Source organism: Emydura macquarii, unplaced genomic scaffold (genome assembly GCF_026122565.2).
Source record: "Emydura macquarii macquarii isolate MOO-44397 ecotype Brisbane River unplaced genomic scaffold, CSIRO-AGI_Emac_v2 contig_1451, whole genome shotgun sequence".
Lineage (NCBI taxonomy): Eukaryota > Metazoa > Chordata > Testudines > Chelidae > Emydura > Emydura macquarii.
This window is the reverse complement of record NW_027131588.1, coordinates 387,025-410,505: the sequence shown is the minus strand read 5'-3', so window position 1 is coordinate 410,505 and position 23,481 is coordinate 387,025. Positions and strand designations below refer to the sequence as shown.

Below are 23,481 nucleotides of genomic sequence, written 5' to 3'. Positions count from 1 at the left end.
TTAGCTCTAAATGCAGTTCAATACTTAGGCTTTGAGCAAAATTTCTCAATTTTTTAGTAAAGGCACAAATTCTCCCAGCATATCATCCTGCACATCAGCTTTATCCTGTAATGTAAAAATATTAGGTTACAGACTAGGGGGAAGAGAATAAAAATACCTTACAACAGTCAGCAGAAAAGCCCTTTTGTAATATGAACAAGTATCCAACACATACTGTTGTGAACTCCAGGTCACTAAGCCACTCCTTTAAATATATGGACTAAGTAAATGGCCATTCATTCAAACAACTTTGCTAGGTAATGCAGAATATTTTATAAGAAAATTGAATAATATAATAAAGCACAATTAAATAATTACCATGAGTATAAACTATAATAAAATAAACATTTTACAGAATTCCACATTTTTTCAAAAAAGAATGCAAGGAAAAACTGTCAACTACTAGCAAAGAAAATTAATTGTAATAATAAATCCTACCCCCCAAATCTAGTCTAGTCCCTTCACTGTATCTTTCTCTCTTTCCCCTAGCTCCTGCACTGTTTCCCATGTTTTCTTTAATTTCCATTCTTTCAGTTTTCCTTCAAATTGTTCCTGCACAGAGCCCCACTAATCTCCATGTGGGTGTGGCCAGTTGCAATTGTAGAATCAAAATATACAATTTACAGAGACACTCTTATTTGCATAAATATTGATAATTGCATTGTATAATGAATAGAGTACAATATTTAGCCATAGGATACTTTCAGAAATTAGCTCTACATTCTCCAATTGCTGCCATTGCGGTCAGTTTATTTGCTGCATGCTAGTTCCATAATCTCTGTTAGTCTTTGCCCCAAAAAGAAATAGATGGCTCTCGTCACAATTCAAAGCGAAGATGCATCTTAACATGCTTCATCTTAGTAAATTATTTTTTCAATCTTAGATTCACCAAAGTAGCACTTACTAGTGATCTCTGAGTTAAATATTAAAATAAAGTGGTGAGCTGGAGATGGGCTCCTCAGCAAAATTACCTGGACAAGGGAAATATATTCTGGTGGTAAAAGATAGTACACCACTCAATACCCAGCGGCAATAGCTCTATTCTCTATAGAGGTAGACAAGGTTGCTGATGCTTTGCTATCATTATTCAGCCAGGTAGTGTATCAGGGGGAAAACTTTAAGTCTGATCTGCATGAAGGACTATGGGAGATATGTGGAGTTCAACACTTCTAGTCATATTCTTACCACCAGGGCTAACGAGTTCTTGAGAGATTTAATAAAACCCTTAAAATAATGTTCAAAACTTTAAGCAGCCTGCAAAACACCCAGTCAGGAGGTAGAGAGACATGACTATCAGCCCAAGTTGTCTAGGAGCCAGAAACCTTTAAGTGAATACCTTTGAAGGACCTCAGAGAAAATACAGATGCAGTTGCCCTTTGAACTGTGACATCTTCATTCTAGACCCATCTGCTTCCTCCACTTCATGACTTTCATTCTAAACCATTACACTGACAGAGGTGTTTTGTCAGTGTCATGATCCATGCCTCCTGTTGCTCAGCAACCAAATGAGTCAACTGTCATTATAGTTCATTTTGTAGTACTTTTGATGCAGCTGAGCATCATCTAATCATGCCCATCAAAATGCCTTTAGCTTTTAATATTCCCTGATCTTCACTGTACTTTAACGTAAATACATTTTGTCATAAAATTAATGTGGATCTATTAAGTACTTATGCTCAAATAATCAACAAGAAACTAAACATTTTTCTATAGTTTATAGACTGTTTCCAATTACCATATAATAACAATACCAGTGTATTTTGGAGGAGAGACTTGCAAAGGCACAAAGTAAATCAATGGGAGTTGAGTGCCTAGGTCCCATTTATGAAAGTTAATATACAAAAAATATGTTAAAAAGATAAATGATCATTGAAATTGGTTGAAAATATTTCAGTGGAATAGTTTTCCATCAAAAAATGTTGTTTAGTCAAAATGGAAACATTTTGTGGAAAAGTGTGGCTTTTGACCAAATTTTCAATGGGAAAAAAGTTTAAACAAATCATTGATGTCAAAACATTTCCTCAGAGTAAAAAAATTGTGTTGTGATTTTATTGTTAGTTATCGTTTAGTATTTTATTGTTAGCTTAAGTACTTTGCTGACATGGGCTTAAGACACTAAACCTGTCCCAATGATTTCAGTGAGGTCCTAATAAGAGTACCCTCAAATAGTACCCTGGTTTCTTGATTCAAGTAATGCCTGTTATTTAATTATTCTTTTTTCTCTGTTGAACTCAGTTGAATCCCAGATTATTTTTCTTTTTAGGCATTTCCTTTAAAAGGAGAAATGTATATTGTTAAGGTAATTCTCCTTCACTCACAAGACTCAAATTTCATTGCTTTCTGAGATGTCCATCAGATCAGTCTTATCTTGTTTTATAAATAGAACTCCTCACCATGAAGTAATTCTACCTCATCTCTTTGCTTTAGTCAGCTGAAACAAAAAAGAAGCATCTTTCAAAATGAGCTTTCATAAAAAAAAATTAAACTTGCCATGACTTCGGCTCTCCAAAGTGAAGATAATTAATACTGTAGAGATCCATATCTTCAGTGTGCCATGCAAATGTTGTTTTCCACATGCCAAAATAGAGATAGGGGGTATTTACACCCTCAATAGAAATTCCACAGTCTTCACCCACAACATCCAATATTGTATTGAGATGGGCAATATTCCATTCATCAATATCCTGAAACAGAGACATAACAAAATACATTAATAAGGTAACTAATACAAATAATATGAATACCAAATGAAAACAAAATCTGCTGAAGTGATTCCAAAAAGTATTTTAATTCAAGAGAGGAATGAAAAATAACAAGAAATTTCAACAGTCCAGAACATACACTTAACATTACTAATCAAGTATTATAAGACTCATCTAATGCTGCAATATATTATAGGCAAGTACAAGATTATAAACACTTTGAAGGCCTACTGAAGTCAACTGAAAGACTCTTATTGACTACAATGGGCTTTGGATCAGGCCCTAAGATTGCAAAATCTTCAGAGAACACATTGTCCTAGATGTGTTGTACAGCATCTAATACATTGGGACCCTGATCCTGACAAGGATCATAATCGCAGCTACACTAGAAATAATAGTTAAGACAGTAAAACTCTCTTGGAGGTATATACCTACAAGCCAGGACCCTATTCAAAAAGTTATGGATGCATATTTTACTTGCTTGCAAAGTAAAATCATGCAATATGAAAGTGTTTAACAAACAGTAACTTAATCATAATGAAATATTGGACAATAAAATACTTAAGGGGAAATCTGAGGAATTGCATGAGATTTCAGCCATTTTATAATCATTATAGTTACTAGGAATTATGTATTTAAAGCCCTACATGTTGTTTTTGTTTTATCCATTAAGTGTCATTCTAATCTCAGATGTTAAAGCATGCATCTCTGTATATGATGCAAAATAACTGAGATCAGAGCTGTTGCCTAAAAGTAAAGAGAAGGAAACCCAGGTTTTATTATAACAGCAATCGTTGAGTACCACTGCGGAAGAAATGAATAGATATGTAGAGAGACAGAACACCAGGACATTCAAGCAAAATAATTTAGGGTCCAACTCAAGAAAGCATCCCTATTTAAGACAGCACTTAAACATGAGCTTAAGGCTCCCTGAAGACAAGAGGACTTGAACACATGCTTACAGTTAAGTAAAACCAGATTTCTTCCCATCCTCTACTGAAGCTCTGCACATTTCTGGGAAATCTCATTTCAGTTTGGGGAAAGGAGTGCTAAAATGTTGGCATCACTATGGCACAAAATTACAGCTGTGATATGTGTCTAGTGGTTGTGCAGTCAGCGAGGCAAGTTTCTCTGAGTAAGGGAGGAGAGGGTATGGATCATTTTCTTCACTTTTCATTTCCTTTCTTCTGAAGTTGTGTCTTACATGTGCAGCAACCTTAAATGATACAAAGTAGTGATTCTGTGCATTAACTTCCGAGCTTCTTAGTGTTAGGAAGGATCTCTGACCACAATGGCTACTTTAATGAAGAACAACACATGCCCCTAAGCTGAAGGTGCACCTTCACAAAGATCCTGTTTTTTATTAAAGGAGTTTATGCCAACCAGAAAATAAAATAAAATAAATTACAGGGCCAGCCAGCAAATTAAACTCTGAGTTCAAATTTTCAAGATTTTCTCCAAAACCATGAGGACTACAAACATTATTTTAAACAAAAAACCCAGATTCTGGTGTATAAATGTGATGTAAAAAATATTTGTGATGAAGAAACAGTTATGAGGAATATTGTCAATAAAACAAAAATTAACACAATTGTGAACTTAAGAAATAACTTTTCCCTTAGATGCTAAAAATTTGCTCCTTTCAAATTTCAAATTAGTAATTGCATGCAGAGTATAAAAAAAATCATGAAACTAAAGTAAACTTAAGGGACCAAATTTAATTAATTTTTACTCAAATTAATTAACAGATTTACTTGAAAATCCCCAGAAAATTAAATCTTTGCTCACAGATTATGCACTGTAAATTTGGGGAAGATACACTGTTCTTTCTACGGAACAAAGAGACTGAATATCTGCTTTAAGTGGAAAACTGAAAACAAACTTAATCATGGAGATTCTATTGTGCCTCCACAATGTTGTTTTCTTACAAATAACCAAAGAAGCATTTAGATACAATGTTATTTATACTCTTTTTATAGCCCTATCCTGATTTCTCATATTGTTCTAAATCACCAGTTTGTCTGATGCTAATTTAGTGTATCTATGGCTCTCCGGCCCTTTCCCCACCACTACCAGTCAACACACTTTTTTCTTCCCAAAACAAGGCCAGATTTCCATATGAACATAGAAAACCAAATAAGTGCAGAATACACAAATACACAACCCCTTCAGCCTAGATACATGATCTATTTGCATTTACTCAAGACAACTTCATGCATGGTATGGAAGTTCTCAGCCTGGAAGGAAATGTTGACAGAATTTGAGCAAAAACATTTTAGCTGGTTATTAGATAATAATGGTCAAAAACTATTTTGGCCAGTTTTAAATTGCTTTTTCATCCTCCTTGAATGTAAGAAAATCAGTTTTATTTCTTCAGCTGAAATGTCGCAGGATGTTACTTCATAAAATGGAAAATACTGTTTTGGTATTCCAAACATTTACAGTAACTATTGCTCAGGAGTCAAACTATTATTACATGGAGTCAAACCTCACTGACAATAACGTGACTCTGTTTAATTCTCACAATTGCAACACTGACAGCAAAGAAGACAGGAGCTCTAAAAGCGTCACAGCTTCAACATCACAATGCTTAATAAGAATACCTCTTAAAACTCAGTTATAGCTCAACTGGGTATTTTATATTTAATACCTACCTAACATTAGATAAATGGTACACAGGCTCATTCATATGTAATGTTTACTAGATAGCTATTTGATTGTAGAAAGGCATTTAGGCACTAGAATCCATTTAGTCATCATGCTTGGCATGTGGGGAAAATATAAGCAATATTTATTCTGGGCATTTGGGAAAAATCTTTCTAGTGCTAACCGAGATTATAAAAGTGTTATTTAATTGCAATGAAAAAATTATTTACATGAAAATATTTCTAATTTATACATATATTTTAGGGGCATATTTTCTGAAAAAACACCCATTATATTTGACAAACACATCAGGCAGTCTTACCTAAAGGACAAATGTGTGCAGTAACAGATTTTTATTTGATTTAAAAGATGCAATATCCTTTTTTTCCTGATTATCTTATTCTGTAACGAAGACGCACCCTTTTTTTAAAACAAATTGCATACTTCTATAGTACCTAATTATCTATGGCCCTTGCTGTAGCACATCACTCAAACCTTTTATTTCCTCTGAGAAATACTGCCTGAGATACAGGTAACACTTTAAATGAAAAATCATTAGTTCACACTTTCACTGTCCAGAGTTCACATGGCTCTGTTAATAGAATTTGGATCAGCTATCAATAAAATGTGGAAGTGAATGGGGAAAGCTCGCTGTCAACTCCAGCAAAGGTTTGAAAACTCACACAGTCTTGGCAAATCTGACTCTTTCCTTTTCAAGGAGCAAAGAAAATTGTAGATTTCAATAGCTAAAGTGTAAGGTGTAGTTCAAGATTTAAAGTAGGCTCAGGTGCTCTTCTCTAACTTTCCATGATAAGAAGAAAATGAGTCCTATGTGGAATTAACTTCCATTCATTTTGGCTTAAAAAGTGTAATTAAAATTATTGGTATAATAGCATTCTTTGCTTCTTATTTCTACAGATCAACCAACAGTCTGATATACTACTTTTTTTTAAGACTAAGAGCAATTTCTCTTTGTATGTATTATTATGATCTGTGCTGTTTTGGTGCTTCATTTTTACTTCTAGTGTAGGGATTAATTCCATTATTAATCTGGCAAACAATTTATTTTTTATTTTAATTATAGGATGGCCCAGAAATGGACCAGGACCGATTGTGTTAGGCACTGTACAAACACAGAACAACAAAACAGCCTCTGCCCCGAAAGAGTTTACAATTATGAGTAATTTGTTGTACTTTCATCATTTAAGAAAAAAGTATGACTTTGGTTGAAACAGCTCAAATAAAAAGCAAGGGAGGGACTAAAATATTGTCCACTCAAAGACACACAAATAGAGAGGTAAAGAAAAGATACTCAGAATGACCCACACTTAGCCATCTATAGTATACATTTAGTGGGTTTTTACATTATTTCTTCACATTCATAAAACAGAGCTATGGATATATTCTGTAATCTTGGTACCCATTCCATGGTTAAAACACACAACACAGAAATATAACCAGTCCCTTCCCTCAGCCCACTCCCTCCCTCAACAGCTTGAGAAAAAGAGAGCAAAAAGTTCAACTTTGCAGCATTCCTGTAAGGATGAGAAATCAGTATTAGTCTTGCTTTGGAACTCACTCCCAGCCTCATCTACCACATCCTTCCAGGTATGCCCATCCATCTTCCTGCTCAAATGTCTCTGCGGATCTCAAATGTTATAGTATATCACAGGAAGAGAGGTCTTCTCTCATGTAACCAGGTCCCAAAGTATTTAGGGCTTTCTAGGTTGAAACCAAACTTCTGAATACACTTGGAAGCTTTTCAGGAGTCAATACATGAATTTCAGCCTCTGAATGGTCTGAAGGTGTAGCCCTATAGAGAGTTTATTAGATTTCTGTAATCTTGAAATGATAAAGACATGAATAACTGTGGCAAGTTCTCTGCGTTAGTGGGAAAAGGTTGTTCCTGTGTTACCAGACAGAGATGGAAGCAGCACTCTTATCCAAAACCACTACTCAGGCTTCTAAGAGCAGCCTGGGATCTGACAAGACCTCCCCGCCAACTTCCACACTTGCTTAACAAATGGCAATTATACTCCCTTAAAAGAGGGTACTGACATAAGTTCTGCCAGTTCTTCCAGCTGCTTCTTCTAACCCTCAGACATGATCACTGTCTCGACTAAACTGCAGCCAGCTAGCTGCATGTAGTGTAGTTGAAGCCACAGCAGCCCCAGGATAATATTATTATACTTATGTTAAACAATCTGTTTCACCTTGCATTTAGCTGTGATGCACGGAGTACCTTTTCCAGACCTGAAGAAGAGCATTGTGTGACTTGACAGTTTGTCTCTCTCAGCCAGCTTGCTCTCATTCAAAACCCAAGTTCATCTAGTTCCTGTGAAATGTGTTCTATTTCTCTGGCCATGTCAGATATAAGGGAGGCAGAGCTTACTGAATGTATTACAGTCCATGTCTCCCACTAACCCTGCTAGTCTCCTTATGTACACGTTGAACAAGAGAGCTGACAACATACCCCCCATGGCACTCATTTGGCAAGAGAGAGAGCTCTCAAGGCAGAGAAACAATTGCCAATAACTATCCTTTGTGTTCTTTAAAAAAAAAATAGGAACAGAACCATTGAAGAGCTGCTGCATCCATCCCTGCTTGTGTCTGCAAATGAATCAACAAAATCTCATGATTGAGTGTGTTTAAGGCTGTTGACAAATCTAGAACACTCCATACAGACACTGTCTTTGTCCACTGCCAAAAGATTATCAACAAACTGCAATCACTACAATTTCTACCCCATATACAGGCCTATAACCAAATTGACTGGAGTCAAGGAAGTCTGTGGAATCAACAAACTGCTACAGTAGCCCTACCATCACCTTTTCAATGACCTTCCCCAGAAACAAGTGATGGGATACAGGCTGATAGCCAAACTGTCAGCATCAAGAATAGATTTCTTGAGCATGGGCCACACTATAGCTTCTTTAAGAGATACTGAAACGGTGCCCTATCCCCATGTAGTGAAATGCTAAGAAATTCAACCAAAAATTAGACTAATACATCCCTGCTTGCCTTCATCAGTCAGAAAGAGCAAGGGTCTAAGTTGCAGGTTGTGGCATGCATCTCTACCACCTCTGTAAGAAAGAGTGGCTGAAAATCAAGTGGAGAACACACAGCATTTGGCCCCTCAAGACAGCAGAGAGCTCACTCCCCATCTGAGCAAATTTTGCCTTCAACGCAACATGAAAATTCTTTACAATAAGAAAAACTTAATTCTCTAACTAAGCAGAGACAGAAATGACTCACCATGCTGTCAACCATTAAGAAAAGTTTCTCTGCACAATTCTTTGCAAACACTATGGTGCAAACAAAGAAACCACTGCATAGCCATAACAACACAACAATTTCCTCTTATTAAATTGTAAGATCTTTTAGGCAGGGACTGTCTTTTTTGTTCTGTGTTTGTACAGTGCCTAGCACATTTGAGTTTTGGTCCATGACTGCAGCTCCGAGGTGCTACAATAATACAAAATAATAGTAATCTAGCCTCTTTGATGCATATGTTGTTGTCTCTTTTAATTTCCTACAAAATGCTCCTGAAAAAATTGTCGTCCTCCCCCATTGTTTGACCATGTCAAATCCCTCTTTGAATCTATCTACTGGCTCTACCATGCTCTCTGTATCATATTCAAACTTCTTATTTTTATTTTCAAGGCCTTGCACAATTCTGTTTCAGCTTACATCTCAGATCTCATTTCTTATAGAGTTGTCCCACACCTAATTTGCTCTTTCAACAATGCCAGCCACAACTCTCCTGACAAGAGGAAGCAGCACCCTGCAATGAATAGGATATGGGACCTTACACAGTATCCCAAGAGAGCCAATTTTCAAATTCATTTATGATCCCAGTCAGAGTATAATACCAGGTTTACAAAGCTATTGTCATACTCTTAGGATTCCCTAAACCATTAATAAAAGTTCATGTCCCAGTCTCCTTGAAATTATTGCAATAAATCATAACAAAAGGCCCTTTAAAATGTAGCCTTTGAAACAAATATTTTAACTGTTTACAACTCTGTAATCAGTGACAGACTGTATATTAAGATTTAGATTACATTAACAAATAAATACACACACCAGCTGGAAGTACGTTCTGCCACAGGCCAATCAGCAACACTCTGCTCCTGCCTTTCTGTTCTTGTCTTAGCCATTTCTTTCTATCCCACCTTCTAATAATGGGTAAAGCACTTGTGACAGATGTAACAGCATATAAATATTTAGTTAATTTAATCCCAGGAGAGGCATGATTGGTGATGTTGATTCCCTTTCTCCCATTACTCTTTTCCCCATAAGTGTGTCTACAGTAGAAAATGTCATTCAATTTTCAGTAATACTGCAGTTAGCCAGACTGGTGCTATTAATTACTATAATTAAACAGTGTAAACTCTTGTGTAGACCAGGAACAAGTAGTTTTACTCGGGGTCAGATGACATGGTGGCAACAAAAAAACAGAACCTTAAACTTTTGTGTAAAAAATGTAAAAAATTTCCCAATTCACCTATAAAAGTACAAGCAGTTGTGACCTTAACATAAATACAGTCCTTGTAACCTGTCCTTTAGTGGAATGCCTCCCTAGACTATTTCTTGAGTCAACTGGGTTCTCCTTCTCTTCCAAAGTACTGTAATTAAACGTAACAATAAAAGATGTATACAGCATGGTATAATACTTTGACCGAACACTAAAGCCTTCTGTGTTTAATTTCTTTTCCATAAATCTACAGTGTTTTTACAAAACAGTTATTACTTTAGAATATTTCCTAATTTAAAAACTATTTAATCTGTGAACAAAACAGAGACAGTTAACCATGAAATACAACGGTATAAATACTTTCAAGGGATTCTGGTAATATAATAAATCATGAGAGCAAAGTTTGTTTCATTAATGTTGATTGCCAGAATTCAAAATATGTGTTTATCGCTTTGTTCCCTTTCCTATTTTTTATTCCAGATAACACAGATTTTACAGCTGTATCCCTTCTTCTGATCTAAACCCTCTTTAACTCTTGAGTTAAAAACAAAAAACTCCATCACTACTTATTAATGCACTGCAAGGTCATTTCAGTTGCTCTCTCCCATAACACCAGCAAGGTCTTGGATTTCAGAAATACTCACAAATGTCACTGCCAGTTTCTAATTAATTTTAAAAAGTTAAAATCAGATCGCGTACAATGCTTCTGAGATAACTTTTTAATATAAAATTGGAAGTCATTGTGCAAAACAGACAAGTCCTATTCAAAATCAGTCAGCAACTGTTTTTCTTTGTTTTCTAAACAAAGAGCAAGGACCTGTATTGCTGAATCATTTGCCACTAATTTTGAAGGTCTGAGTGCATGCTTACAGGGCACGGAAACATCAGTAAAGCAGAGACGCCACACTGAATCCATGAATTAATATATGTGCCTTTGGCTGGCTTTTTTAAAAATGGAAATGCTGTGAGATATTTATCTTATTGTATTATGGTAAATTCAATGCTTACAGCATGTTGTCTGCAATAGTTTCCCTAACTTCACAAAATAAAAATAACATTTCTTTCCATTATCACAAATTGTTTGTTATGAGTAATTAATTACACCTTCCGCTTTCTTATATTGTTTTCCCACAATTGTAGGTAAGGGTACTACATCCATTCTTTTTGCATAAATAAAAATTTCTGAAATGGGCAAACACACAAAAGCAAGCTCCAAATTCTAAATCTAGTCAAGAGATTTCTTCCCTAGCACAGTCTTCAGCACAATAAACTTGAAAACCATTAGTTGACCAAGAGCACCATCTGGCGGACAGAGAATAATTTGGGCAACAAAAGTTCTGTCTTAAAAGGTAATTTCCACCAATGATTCCCCATCTTTTCCAGTTGGAACCTCCTCCCAGCAATGACTTGGTGCCAGGAGCCACCACTCACTTTCCTCTAGATCCCTTTGCACTTTGTTCTGGCATGGATGCCCCATTACACCATTTGTCAGCCCCTACTCACTCTCTTGTTTTTTTCTCTCTATTCCTTCAACCACTTCTTCCGCCCTCCCCCCCCCCTCCGTTTTTTTTTTTTTTTTTTTTTTTTTTAAATGGTATAGCTTTTATTCCACAGAATGCTATTTGACTTCTTTTCCTTCCTGGTCACTTGCCTCTACCCGAATCATCACCCAGTTTATTGTCTTCCCACTAATTCTCATGTCATAATTCTCATCTGCTCGCTCATTGGTTTTCTGGTCCCTCCGCTGGTATTCACTTGTTACAGTCTAATGCAGTTCTAATGTTACCGTCTAATGGTTCTCAACTTTTCCAGACCACTGAACCCCTTTCAGGAGTCTGATTTGATTTGCATACCCTCAAGTTTCACCTCACTTAAAAACTACTTGCTTACAAAATCTAGACATAAAAATACAAAAGTGTCACAGCACACTACTACTGAAAAATTGCTTATTTTCTCATTTTTATCATACAATTATAAAATAAATCAACTAGAATATAAATATTGTATTTACATTTCAGCATATAGTATATAAAGCAGTTTAAACAAGTCATTGTCTGTACAAAATTTTAATTTGTACTGACTTTGCTAGTGCTTTTTATGTAGCCTGTTGTAAAACTAGGCAAATATCTAGATGAGTTGATGTACCCTCTGGAAGACCTCGGCATATTCCGGGTGATACACATACTCCTGGTTAAGAACCACTAGCCTAATGAGAACACAACTGACTGGGACAGGAAATCTTTATTCACATCTCTCAACCAAGGCTGAGAAATGGTATAGGTTCCAGAAACTCTTTTCCCTTCTGCACCCCCTCACCCTTAGATGTTATGGGGTTCATTTCTCTTTGAGGATGCTTGTGTGATGTTACCCACGACAGCTATCTTAACAACATCAAGATGTATTAAAACCACAGAGAAAATGGATTAAAACAAAATAAATGGTTCACATAACAGATTCACACTTCTCAAAGAACACTATAGAAATCCTTTTCAGTTTAGTTAGAGAAAAAAAAGAAAAGTGAAAGCTTCTATCTCTTGATAGAATCCTTTCTCTCTGCCCTCCTTTTGGTCAGATTGTCAGCATTTCTTACTGTCCAGAGACCAACAAACCTTGTATGTGTCTAGACAGCTGTCTTATCCAGTCCTCCCCAATCCAGGGCTGCTACCCCAACTCTCCAAAACAGTTTTCTCCAGTTACACACATACATAATGGGGTTTGCACTCACTGCTTTCTCCAAGAGATGGACCACGGGGGATACAAAGACCTTTTACTGATGATTAACAGTTTTCAAAGACTTAACAACCTAGCTCAGATACCAACTTTCAGATCATCTTGACAGGTTGTATTCTAATTTTGGTCAGGCCTCTCATTCAACTCCCGTAAGCAATTTGTCTTTTGACAAGAAATATTAACTATGGGCCGATCCCCAAACCCTCTGTTACAGTTACAGACACACGTTTTCTAGTGATTATAAAGATAGCAGACAGCATGGTAAGAAGTGCTGAGTAGATCCACCTAGGAGAAGTGGAGAGAACAACAGAACAGTTGCCCAGAAGCTCCCCTTATGGCATATAAGAAAGACCTGTGGTTCCACTCCTCTCCCAGAGCACACCCTTATGGAGGAAGGGTTAACCCAATAAGTTGGGAGTCACACGTATTCTTAAAAAGATAATTTTGCATCTTTTTTCTTGCTTAACTACACTCTTGAGATATTATGCCGTTTCTTGGATGGTTCTCTAAGTAGCAAAATTGATGCTGATAGATATTTCATATTTTTCTGATTGTATAATGAGAGCTATACTAACAGTCACTCATTACCCATAGTCACCCATGTCAATAACAAGCAAAATCCTACTTCCTTACAAATTTTCTTTCTCTGCTACTTTAAGCAGAAGTAGGTAGCAACTCTAAGGGCATTTCTAAGCAACGGAGATCTGACCAGCTGTGTAAACAGTATTGCAACGATCCTGCTAACATGAAGCAGTTGAAAAATGAAGCTATTTCAAGACATTTTTCCCCCCCCAAAGCTGAAGAATGTTAGTTTAAATGGTGTTATCTTTCCTCACAAGCACATAAGTAGGATGAAGCCTCAGGTGGTAAAAAGAAGGAACCTCAAGACACCGGAGAGGTCCAAAGGGTAGAATAATTCCTGAGGCCAGACAGAGTGTCTGTATATGTAGCTGTCACAGAAGAGAATGACCTGACTCGTGCAGATTTCTCAGATCTAAGTTCAATCCTAAACTTGCTAAGACTCTCACAGGTGCAAGGGACCTTGTGATGAACCTCTGATCCTATTCCTGATTAAATTGAAGCTGACCTCGACAGTCCTCAGATTAAAGGCCCTTCCTCAGACTAAGATTGCTTCTGAAGTGAGATGGTGAGTGAATCCATAGAGCTCACAGACAAGAAGAGAAAGGCAAAATAGTCTAAAAGAATGTTGTATGGATCCATAATCCTTTCAAGCTCACCACTACATGTAAAATATCCCACACATCTCAGGGGAAGTCAAAGTCAAGGAGCAACAAAACCAGCAATAGAATCACTACAGGAAATAATTTTCTTTAACGCTGAAGTGGAAAAAGAGTAGTTCACATGAATTCTGACACCTACTCATAGAAAAGAAGTTTTAGGCAGCACTCATACTTGAAGAGGGCACAAAGGCTGAATCATGCATATGCAGAACACCTTTTAAGGGAGTGTCCATCTGAAAAACATATCAGATTTTCAAATACCACAGTGAGAGGTGGCATACAAAATCAGAGTGCTGGTCTGCTCTAGACACTTTCCCATCACATGATTCACAACATTTACAACCGGATCTTTTTCTCCAAATTTGCCAGACTATCAATTAGGGTGGATTTAGATTTGAATGCACACAAAACCAATCATAAATTGAAGTGGGAATCTACTGAGCAGAACCAATAACAAAAAACACAAGAGGTGGCTGGAAATGTGTAACAGAGCAGACACTGCACAAACAAACAAAAACATGTCTATACTTTTTAAAGATCATAACTAGACAAACTAGTTTATCCAACAAAACTAGCTGCTGAGGCAAGGTCTAAGCAAAAATGCTAGCCCTTAGCTAAGGGTTGTTGGGCCCAAGTGATACCTCTGTATCAGCATTCAGAATCATAAGGGGGCATTAGTGCTTTCCTAGAGGGTCCAAAGCTTATCATACCAAGGGCATTTGCAACTCAACAATGGGGATCTGGAGAGAGAGTTTTCAAGAGAGAGACCTGGTTCTCAGCTGCAACATAAGAGTGCATCATTAACTAACCTTTTGGGCCAGGGCTGGGGAGAGGGAAATGACAAATATAAAACTATACCTACTTCATCATAAATGCTTCCATTGATATCTGCTCCATAGATCGGTGCCACAAAGGTTAAATTCTTCCAGTATTTACGCTCCAGATCTTCATAATCTATATATCTTGGAGTGCAGTATCTGCAGACGGAGAATAAAATTAAAGGCAAAGTTTCAGAAGATCTCAATCAACAAGCTGTTCTTTCATTCAGTGCATGGTTTGGATGTCTCCCAACATCCACCATGTTCATGATGTACACTATACTAGATTTTGCAGACTAAGTACTTTTAGATAAATATATCAGTTTCACACTCATTAGTCCTTTCACATATTCAGCAGTCCTATCACAGGTTTCATAGTAGCAATGCTTTTTTATTTATGTTGCTATGTGTCCTGTGTCAGCTCAGACAATTTATTCCTGTCCCAACAGATGGAAGAAACTTATGCTGGCTGTTCTGAAGTTTAGGCCTTTCTTTTTTTTCCTTTTCTTTAAATGTAATTGATGTCATCCGAGGCTCTTGGAAAAGCCACTGTACTATTAGCTGGTGGTCCCCAGAGTCTCTCTTCACCACCCCATCCTCCATTTTAGCCTGCCATATTTTCCTAGGCTGGTGAAGAGGCACTACTGTTAATAGGCAATATGGTCATTATTTCCTGTTCGTATCCCTGTAATCTAGGAGCATAGAAACCAAGGAGCATGCATGCAGCTGCTGGTCCTAGCAGAAGTAGGTCCTGCAGATATGTTATCCCCAGCAGGTCCAAAAGGCAAGTGTTCTGCCAGTTAGTAGCTCTGGCCAGAGGCAAGGGGAGGAATCCCAATGCTCCTGTTGGGCTTGCTTTCCTTTCTCCCTCTCCCCAGATAAATCTTTTTGGGAGAAGTGCAGCAGTTCTGCCAGTTGGTAGAAATATTTGGAGGATCTTGTCTTTACTCCTTTGTTTGTCCCAGCTGTATGGGCCATTTTTACATCCTTTTCTGTGGCCTGGGAAGATTCTTCTAACCTCCCATATAGGGAGCATGTTTCTATTGCCATTGCCAAGCAGACAACTCTGCAGAAACTTTTTCCTTGGGGTGTCTGGCCACAGTCCTGCCATATTTAGAAAGTCTCTAGGAAAGGAAATTTCCAGATTGCCTGGAAGAAAACTCGGAAATACAGGAAGCAGGTGATCATGCAGTTGACACAGCTCCTACTGAGCAGGATGGAGGAAGAGCCTCATGGTGAACTGACTGTCTCTCAACAAACAGGAGTTGGACCCCAGCAATCCATGAGTAACCTGGACTACAGACTAGCACTTCTCTTAAATGCAGTTTATCACTCAGACTAGAGCCCTTCAATCATGTTCAGGGCACGCTCATTTGGATATCCCAAATGAAGGGAATAGCAATTTAGTGTCACACAGAGATGCACTGAGAAAGGAAGCTATTCTCTACAGAAACCTCTGACTTCTTGGAAGAGAGGGAAAGGTTAGGACCTTCTCCTATTGCATTATTTAAGAAGAATGTAACAAGCTAGCAGATTTCTTAAGTACTTCTAACTCAGACAGTCTTATTAAGTATAACATAGTAATATGATTTTATAGGTAGACTATATAAAACTATAAATATTGTAAATACAAATATTTCTAAAATAATTTCTATGATGGTGTGGTGCAGAATTAAGGTTCTGTTGTCAATCATGTGGGATTACTTATGATAATGCCTGGTTACTCGTTATTTCAACATTTGTGAATAAAATGAACAATCCAAACTATGTCTATAAAACCTTTATACCATTGCATGGCATTTTATATTTATAATTTTTATATGTACATGTTCTATTTTATATCCCCACATGCAGATGTGGGAATATAAAACAAATGATCACAGCAACCTAAACAGATTTGCATTATCAAAAGGGTTTAAAGTATGATGGATCATAAGGGGCCACAGACATAGGAAATTACATTCTAAAAAGTGAGCCCAGTCACAGAGAGCCTAGGGTGCATCCTTTAGTACCGCCTTGAAGGAAAAGCCTTCTGGATTGGCTGCTTTACATACTTGCCCACGTCATGGGATTAAGAGCAGCCAATCATGGATGCTGCAGAAAGTACACAGAGCTTTTTTCCCCTTCCCTCAGGAGTCAACACAATTCTCACAGGAGTAGGGTGAGGAGAGGGAGGAGAAAGAGCCCAGCCCCTCAGGACAGGTTCACTACTTCTTTCCCCCACTCCTAAGAGCAACAAGAGGTCTTCTCTGCCTCTTCCCCCTCTGCTCCCCCTCTCTTCAGCAGCTGGAGTGGGAAGGTTGGGAATGGGAAAGATGTTGGTTGCAGTCTCCCAGCCCTCAGGCCTGGGGAAAGGAGTGAAGAACTCTAGGAGCTGCAAAAGAAGCAGAGGTGAGGCAGAACTCATGTGAGGGTTGAAGAAATATGGGGACAAAATTAACTGGGGCCACAGATGGGGCAGAATTGATGAAAGAAATGGGACAGAACAAATGTGGGGGCAGAAGTGATAGGGAGTGGGGGAAAATTGATTTGGGGGTTGGGGAAGGGGGATGACAGACCCTCCATTTTTTTCAGACTACTCTAAGCACTGATTAGGGCCTTCTACCTATTAGAGGGACAGAGATGGCCTTCATAAAAATCACCTGGTGCCTAAAAAAGGTTAAAAACACAGTGAGGGAAGAAGTTATGCATTACCCTTTCCAAACAGAACACTGAACATACATACTTGTCACTGTTGGCCAGTTGCCTGAACTCTTTCACAGTCATTGGCTTTTTCTGAATGTTGTACTGTGTGAAAAGCCCTGATTGACCTGTGACCATCTGCTGAATTGGAGCTGGAATCACTAAATCATCAATGTCGTCATAACGTTTCCTCGGCTTCCACTCCTGGGGTGGGATCACCTGAAAAGTCAGAGTAACAATATACTGACATCAGCAATGCCAATTTAAAATATTTTTTAAAAGGATGAAGAACCAAGTCATTTCATTAAATCTAATACAGAAAACATAGCAGACCTGATGGAAAGATTTAAAGATTTAATAAAGTCCATAAACATTGTGTATCATCTAAATTTAAACATAATGTCTTCAACACTATACTTTTATCCAGTTTTTTTTTTTTTTTAAAGCTATTTGCTGAATGCCTCTCTCCATCTTCGTATCTGGGTTATTCACTAATTCTTACAAAGTCTAGTCTATACATAATTTTTATTCCAATTTAAACTACTTCATTGGGGAGAGGGGCATGATTTTTTTTATACCAAAATAGTCAAATTGGTACAACCCCTCATGAGGATGCAGTTATATTGAATTGCCTTAAAAAGAGTTTATTCCCATAAATTTACGTAATAAAACTGAGTACAAAAACTGTGTACATAAGCCCCGACTGATTGCAAAGTTGTTTTTTAAATTTCAGGTTCCTCTGATTCACCCCTATCTGATTACATGGTCTGCTACCATGCTATTCACAGCCACCAGGAATTTCACAGAAGCCTGAATTCACCCAAATGGACTCACATAAATGGCTTATTTTAGGGTATTAGGTAGCTTTGAAAAAGGTATTTTATATATTATTACAGCCCAAATGGAAAGTTCTCTAGATTCCAAATATTGTATATTTATATTTTATTTTACTACTTTGTCAACAAGACATTTTTAAAAACACAGCAATAACTGTTGTTTATGAACAGCATATTGGGCTGCATTTAATAGCATATTGGGCTGCATTAGTAGGAGCATTGCCAGCAGATCACGGGAAGTGACCATTCCCCTCTATTCGGCATTGGTGAGGCCGCATTTGGAGTATTGTGTCCAATTTTGGGCCCCCCACTACAACAAGGATGTGGAGAAGTTGGAGAGAGTCCAGCAGAGGGCAACAAAAATGATTAGGGGGCTGGAGCACAAGACTTATGAGGAGAGGCTGAAGGAACTAGGCTTGTTCAGTCTACAGAAAAGAAGAATGAGGGGGGATTTGATAGCAGTCTTTAACTACCTGAAAGGGAGTTCCAGGGAGGATGGAGCTAGGCTGCTCTCAGTGGTGGCAGATGACAGAACAAGGAGCAACGGTCTCAAGCTGCAGGGGGGGAGGTCTAGGTTGGACATTAGGAAAAAGTTTTTCACTAGGAGGGTGGTGAAGCACTGGAATGGGTTACCTAGGGAGGTGGTGGAATCTCCATCTTTAGAGGTTTTTAAGCTGCGGCTTGAAAAAACCCTCGCTGGGATTATTTAGCTGAGGTTAGTCCTGCTCTGACTAGATGACCTCCTGAGATCCCTTCCAATTCTATGATTCTAAGAGCATTTTATATATACAAATGTAAAGTTTATTGGTATTAATTATTAATTTATTTATTATTATTATTATTATTAAAAGACCGAACACAATTTCCTCCTCTTTTTTCCCCCCTTTAATTTGGTCTTTTTATACAAAGATTAAATTTTTGCAAGTGTTTGTTTAGTTTTTGTAAGCAGCACACAGCAACTACAGCACTATTTTAGTTATTTCTTTATATGTTCATTAGCATCAGCAGTGGTGCTAACAAAAGTCTTGGATGAATTTATTACAGTTAATCTTTATTCCTTCTGATAGCTGACTGTTTCTACAAAATGAAAATATTTTAGGATGATATATAAACAGTGACTATTGCATTTTTGTTTATCTTTAAAAAACCTTAGCAAAAGTATAGAATTTTTAAAATAATTTGAGATCTGGAGATCATTTATGGTCTCCAGATAACAACAACAAGGTCAAATTTTAAACCTAACTCTCTTGACATCTTTTTCAGACTGGGATGTTTCCATTCGCAGTATGAAACTGTTCAAACCTAGAACACATAGGAAACACAGATTTACACAACCAAAGATGTTATTAACAGAAATTATATTCTGTTAAAGACATAGTTAATGTTTCTAGTTAAAATTTAGTTTAATCCTTCATTTCCTATATGGTCAAAACTCCCCCCCCCCCCTTTTTTTTTTTTTTTAAACTTTGATGTGACCTTTGGCCATGTACAGACTGCAACACTGGGTCCTAGGTTTCCTCCTCTTAAAGAAACAAGAGTGTTCAACTGTCTAGTCTCATAGTTTCCATTAACGTTTTCACACAAATCTTAACTAGTTATATGCACAAAAAATACAAAACATTGCTTTGGAAGCAGAGAAGCCATGCATCAAAATGTATGCACATATTTGATTTTTATGCATAGAGATTTCCATTTTCATGACTATTAGGCATGAACTTGTAGGTTTGGCTCTACAATTTGAATATTAAAAACCAAAATTTGCATTCTTTTGTTTAATTCAACATCAGTAGTGTTTTGTTTTTAGCAAGATGTTAAATATTAAATATTAATATTAAATACTTTAGTGAATAGTGTCCAAAGTATCCTCTTTCAGCAAATTGGAGCACACTTATTATTTACTTGTATTACAATAGCACTTAGCAGGCCCACCTGAGATTGGGACCTCACTGTGCTATGCACTCTCACTATAGTGAGAGATAGTCCCTGCTCTGAAGAGTTTACCATTTAAATAGACATGGCAGACAAAGGTTAGGGACAGAGACAGAAATTAAGTGACTTGCATATGATAAGCAGGTCAATGGCAGAAATGAGGACAGAATCTAAAAGTCTCTTGACTCTCAGTCAAGTGCCTTTTCCACTAGGTCATGCAGCCTCCCCATAAATGTTTAGCAAACTATCATCTTCCAAATCACGGATGTCAAATTCATTCTGAGGAGAAAGCCAAATTTGTACTTTTAACTGCGGTCTGTAGATTTAGGTTCCTCAGTGCTCATAAAAAAGGAGACTAGAACCAAGACAGTGCAACATTCAGGCTTTATTCCTTCTTCCACATATACTGAGTGCTTCCTGAAAGCAGAGTTCTCATTCCTATTCATAATCATAATACTATAGCTCTCCTCTTTGGGTAGCTATTTATTGTAACAGAGGTACACATTTAGGACTGCATACTTATCTAAATCTCTGATTGATTTTAATAATCGGTTTGCACAAAGATCCAAGGTAGAACATGGCCTTTATTTAGTAATTTAACTTTTAGTTACCATCATGTATTATTTCTTCACTAACTTATCATCACAGTCAGCATCACTCACTGGAAACACATGCTCACCTTAGGATCACCACACTTTCAGGCCTTTGTCTCTCTTCTTTTCCAGTTCTCGCCCTTCTCCCCCTGCGTCCCTCTCTCCTCCCTTATTCCTTCTGCATTTTCTTCTCTGCTGCAACTCACAACTTCCCCTCTCTGTGAATTTCACTCCCCTCCACTTCCTCATCACATCTGATAAAATGATCAGCAATGAAATAAATAGTGCTGAGATTTTAAGTGAAACATCATCTGCATGATCATCTGCAAGGATGTTTTACTGAACATGGCTAAAGCAGCAAGAAGGTTGAATGTTGCAAAGTGGGGATAGCTAAGGGTTGGTTGTTATTATGCCTGATGTGATGATACTCGTTAAGACAAAAACAGGAGTTCCCCTCCTGGTTAAGAATATACTGTACAGCTTTCCCAAGAAATGGGCAAGACTATATGGAGCAGGTGTGCCACAGGGTGTGGCAGGGGTCGGGCAATCAGCGATGCCAGTCCCACACGGGAGGGGAGGATTAGCCCCACGTGGAGTCCCGTTTTCCCTTTGGGAAATATGGTCACCCTACGCTAAAGGGTAGGTGAGGTTGGCTACCTATAAGAGGGAGTCTTCTCCCTCAAAGAGAGGAAAACCAGGGGATGGCTCTCTGGACAGATCCAGGATAGGCCTGGCAGAGCACCTGAGCTTAGAAAGATATGGGGAACTGAGAGGTAGCATGAGCTGGGACCTGATGTCCTGATAAAAGGGTAAAGTGGGGGGAGAAAAAACTAAGACCCACCTGCAGAGGATCCAGAAGAGAACCAGGGTCAGAGAGGACTTGAGGGGTAGGGGGCGAATTCTCCCTACCAGCCAGAGGGAAAGACTTGGCACTGAGGGACAGGAGCAAAACCCTGAAGTGGGAATTAGGAGTCCAGGAGGGACATAATGGACTGGTGAACCTGGAGAAGAAAGCTGAGAGATGGTGTTTTTGAGTTAAACTGTTGTTGCCTCCCTCTTCCTCCCTGAATCTGACTCTACATTAAGCCCTCTGGGCATAGAGCAGCTATTCTTCTGTGGTTGCTGGCCTGCCCTAAACGGAAATATAGTCAAAGCTTTGTTCCTAAGATACTATGGATCTCACCAATCACTACCTCTTGGTAGTGGGAAAGAATTTTTCCCTTGGGTGCAAGAATGACAAGGTGTCTGGGAGAGGGGGAGTGTAATGGTAAGTGCAGGGTGTATGGAGTGAGTTCAAGAGGTAGTATCTCTGCATACCAGACAGCCACACTTGCAAAGGGTAGTTTGCTTACAGATGATCCTGGTGACTCATTCAACTTTCACTAGAGGCGTGTGAAATCTAGTGAGGATAGTTAGTGGCTGCACCCACTCACAAAGGCATGTCTGGCTCTCTAACCACAAGCCAAGGAGTAATGGTCGAATGCTTGGCAAACGTTAGACCATAGAAACTGAATGAAGAATGGAAAAGACTTCATTCAACACCATCTTTGTCACTGGGCTGATGGGAAGGAATCAAAGAATGATCAGTGTATCACCTCCACCAATAGATGGTGCTGTATCATCATCTAGGTTAAGTTATTGTCTTGTTTTGGGAGGGCTAGGAGAAGCGAAGTCCTCCCTGTATGTACCAAAGTTGCACACCTCCCAGCATTTCAAATGGCTAAAGCGAGACGCAGCGCCAGTCAGATTTGGCTTGTCTGCCCCTGCATATATAGAGAGACTGCCAGCTGGGCCAAACGTGAGTGTGGTCCACTACCGGGTCACACCACGTTTGGGGAAACTCTCAAATGGGTGGATCTAGGGCAAACTGCCTCTTTTGACTCCCCTTCTCTGGGTGGCCCTAAATGCAAGAAAAGTTCTGCTTCAACCAGCAGAGGGCTTTGGGTGGGTCAAAGCAGTACAGTTAAACCTGGAACTGTTGGGAGGTCTGGAGCTGTTGCTTGCAGTGTTCCAAAAAATTCTTTGATTTTTATAAGCTGGTGTTGCAACTAGTGGTAGTAGCTTCAAGCTGGCTAAAACACTTTTGCCTGAGAAGAAATGTAGTGGTCATGCAGATGACAGACTTAGCTATTGCTCTCTGTGAATAAGTGGACTGATGAGAAAGCACCACAGTACTTAGTGTTTTTGGATGATGCCAAAGCTTTTTACTAGAAGCTTCAGAGTGTGAATCATGGATCTTACAGGCAATTACAAAAACACTTACATGACCTCTAGGAAAGATCGGTTTCTGAAATACCAGAGGGAATGGCAAGACTGGAGTAAGCAGGAGGGGGAATCCCTGCTTACTGTGTGTGCATTGAGGAGCCTGCTTGATAGAACTTTCCCTGCCTCTCTCTGTCTGGGAGATGGTTTCAGTAAAGCAGAATCAGCTGCACTGGATCTGAAACTGGCAAAGCAAAGAGGGGTCTACGCCCAGTGGCAGGCCAGGATAGAATGCTGTGTGAAAAGTTAATTTATAAGTGGTTTAAGAGAGGAACTTCATAACCTGCTGGTGAAGGAAAGTAACACTGGTTAAATGTATGGACCAGATTATGTGCAGAGTTATAAATGTGGAAGAGAAACTGGGGTCTCCTTAAAGGTACCAGCTGTTAATTTCCAGACCCAGGGTGAGTCCTTTATACCCAATGCTACTCTTGAAGAAATGATTGCTAGTGAAGTAGCTAAAAACATGAAGAAGGCCCAGTTCAAGATATTTGCAGGCGTTCCATGGGTCAAATGAGAGCAACAG

At 38.4% G+C, this 23,481-nt stretch overlaps 1 protein-coding gene across 10 annotated transcripts in view; it reads right to left on the bottom strand.

The window, feature by feature from the left end:
* Positions 1-23,481, bottom strand: part of KDM4C (lysine demethylase 4C) — a 463,532-nt gene that overhangs the window by 397,043 nt on the left and 43,008 nt on the right. For all 10 annotated transcript variants that reach the window (XR_010920738.1, XR_010920740.1, XR_010920739.1 and 7 more), the window contains exons 3-5: positions 17,379-17,554; positions 14,698-14,812; positions 2,530-2,723 (exon numbers count right to left, since the gene is read on the bottom strand). Coding sequence is in view for 6 of the 10 variants with exons in the window: in XM_067553078.1 (XP_067409179.1) it covers positions 2,530-2,723; positions 14,698-14,812; positions 17,379-17,554 (485 nt within the window). In the remaining 4 variants the exon portion in view is untranslated. The remainder of the gene's footprint in view (positions 1-2,529; positions 2,724-14,697; positions 14,813-17,378; positions 17,555-23,481) is intronic.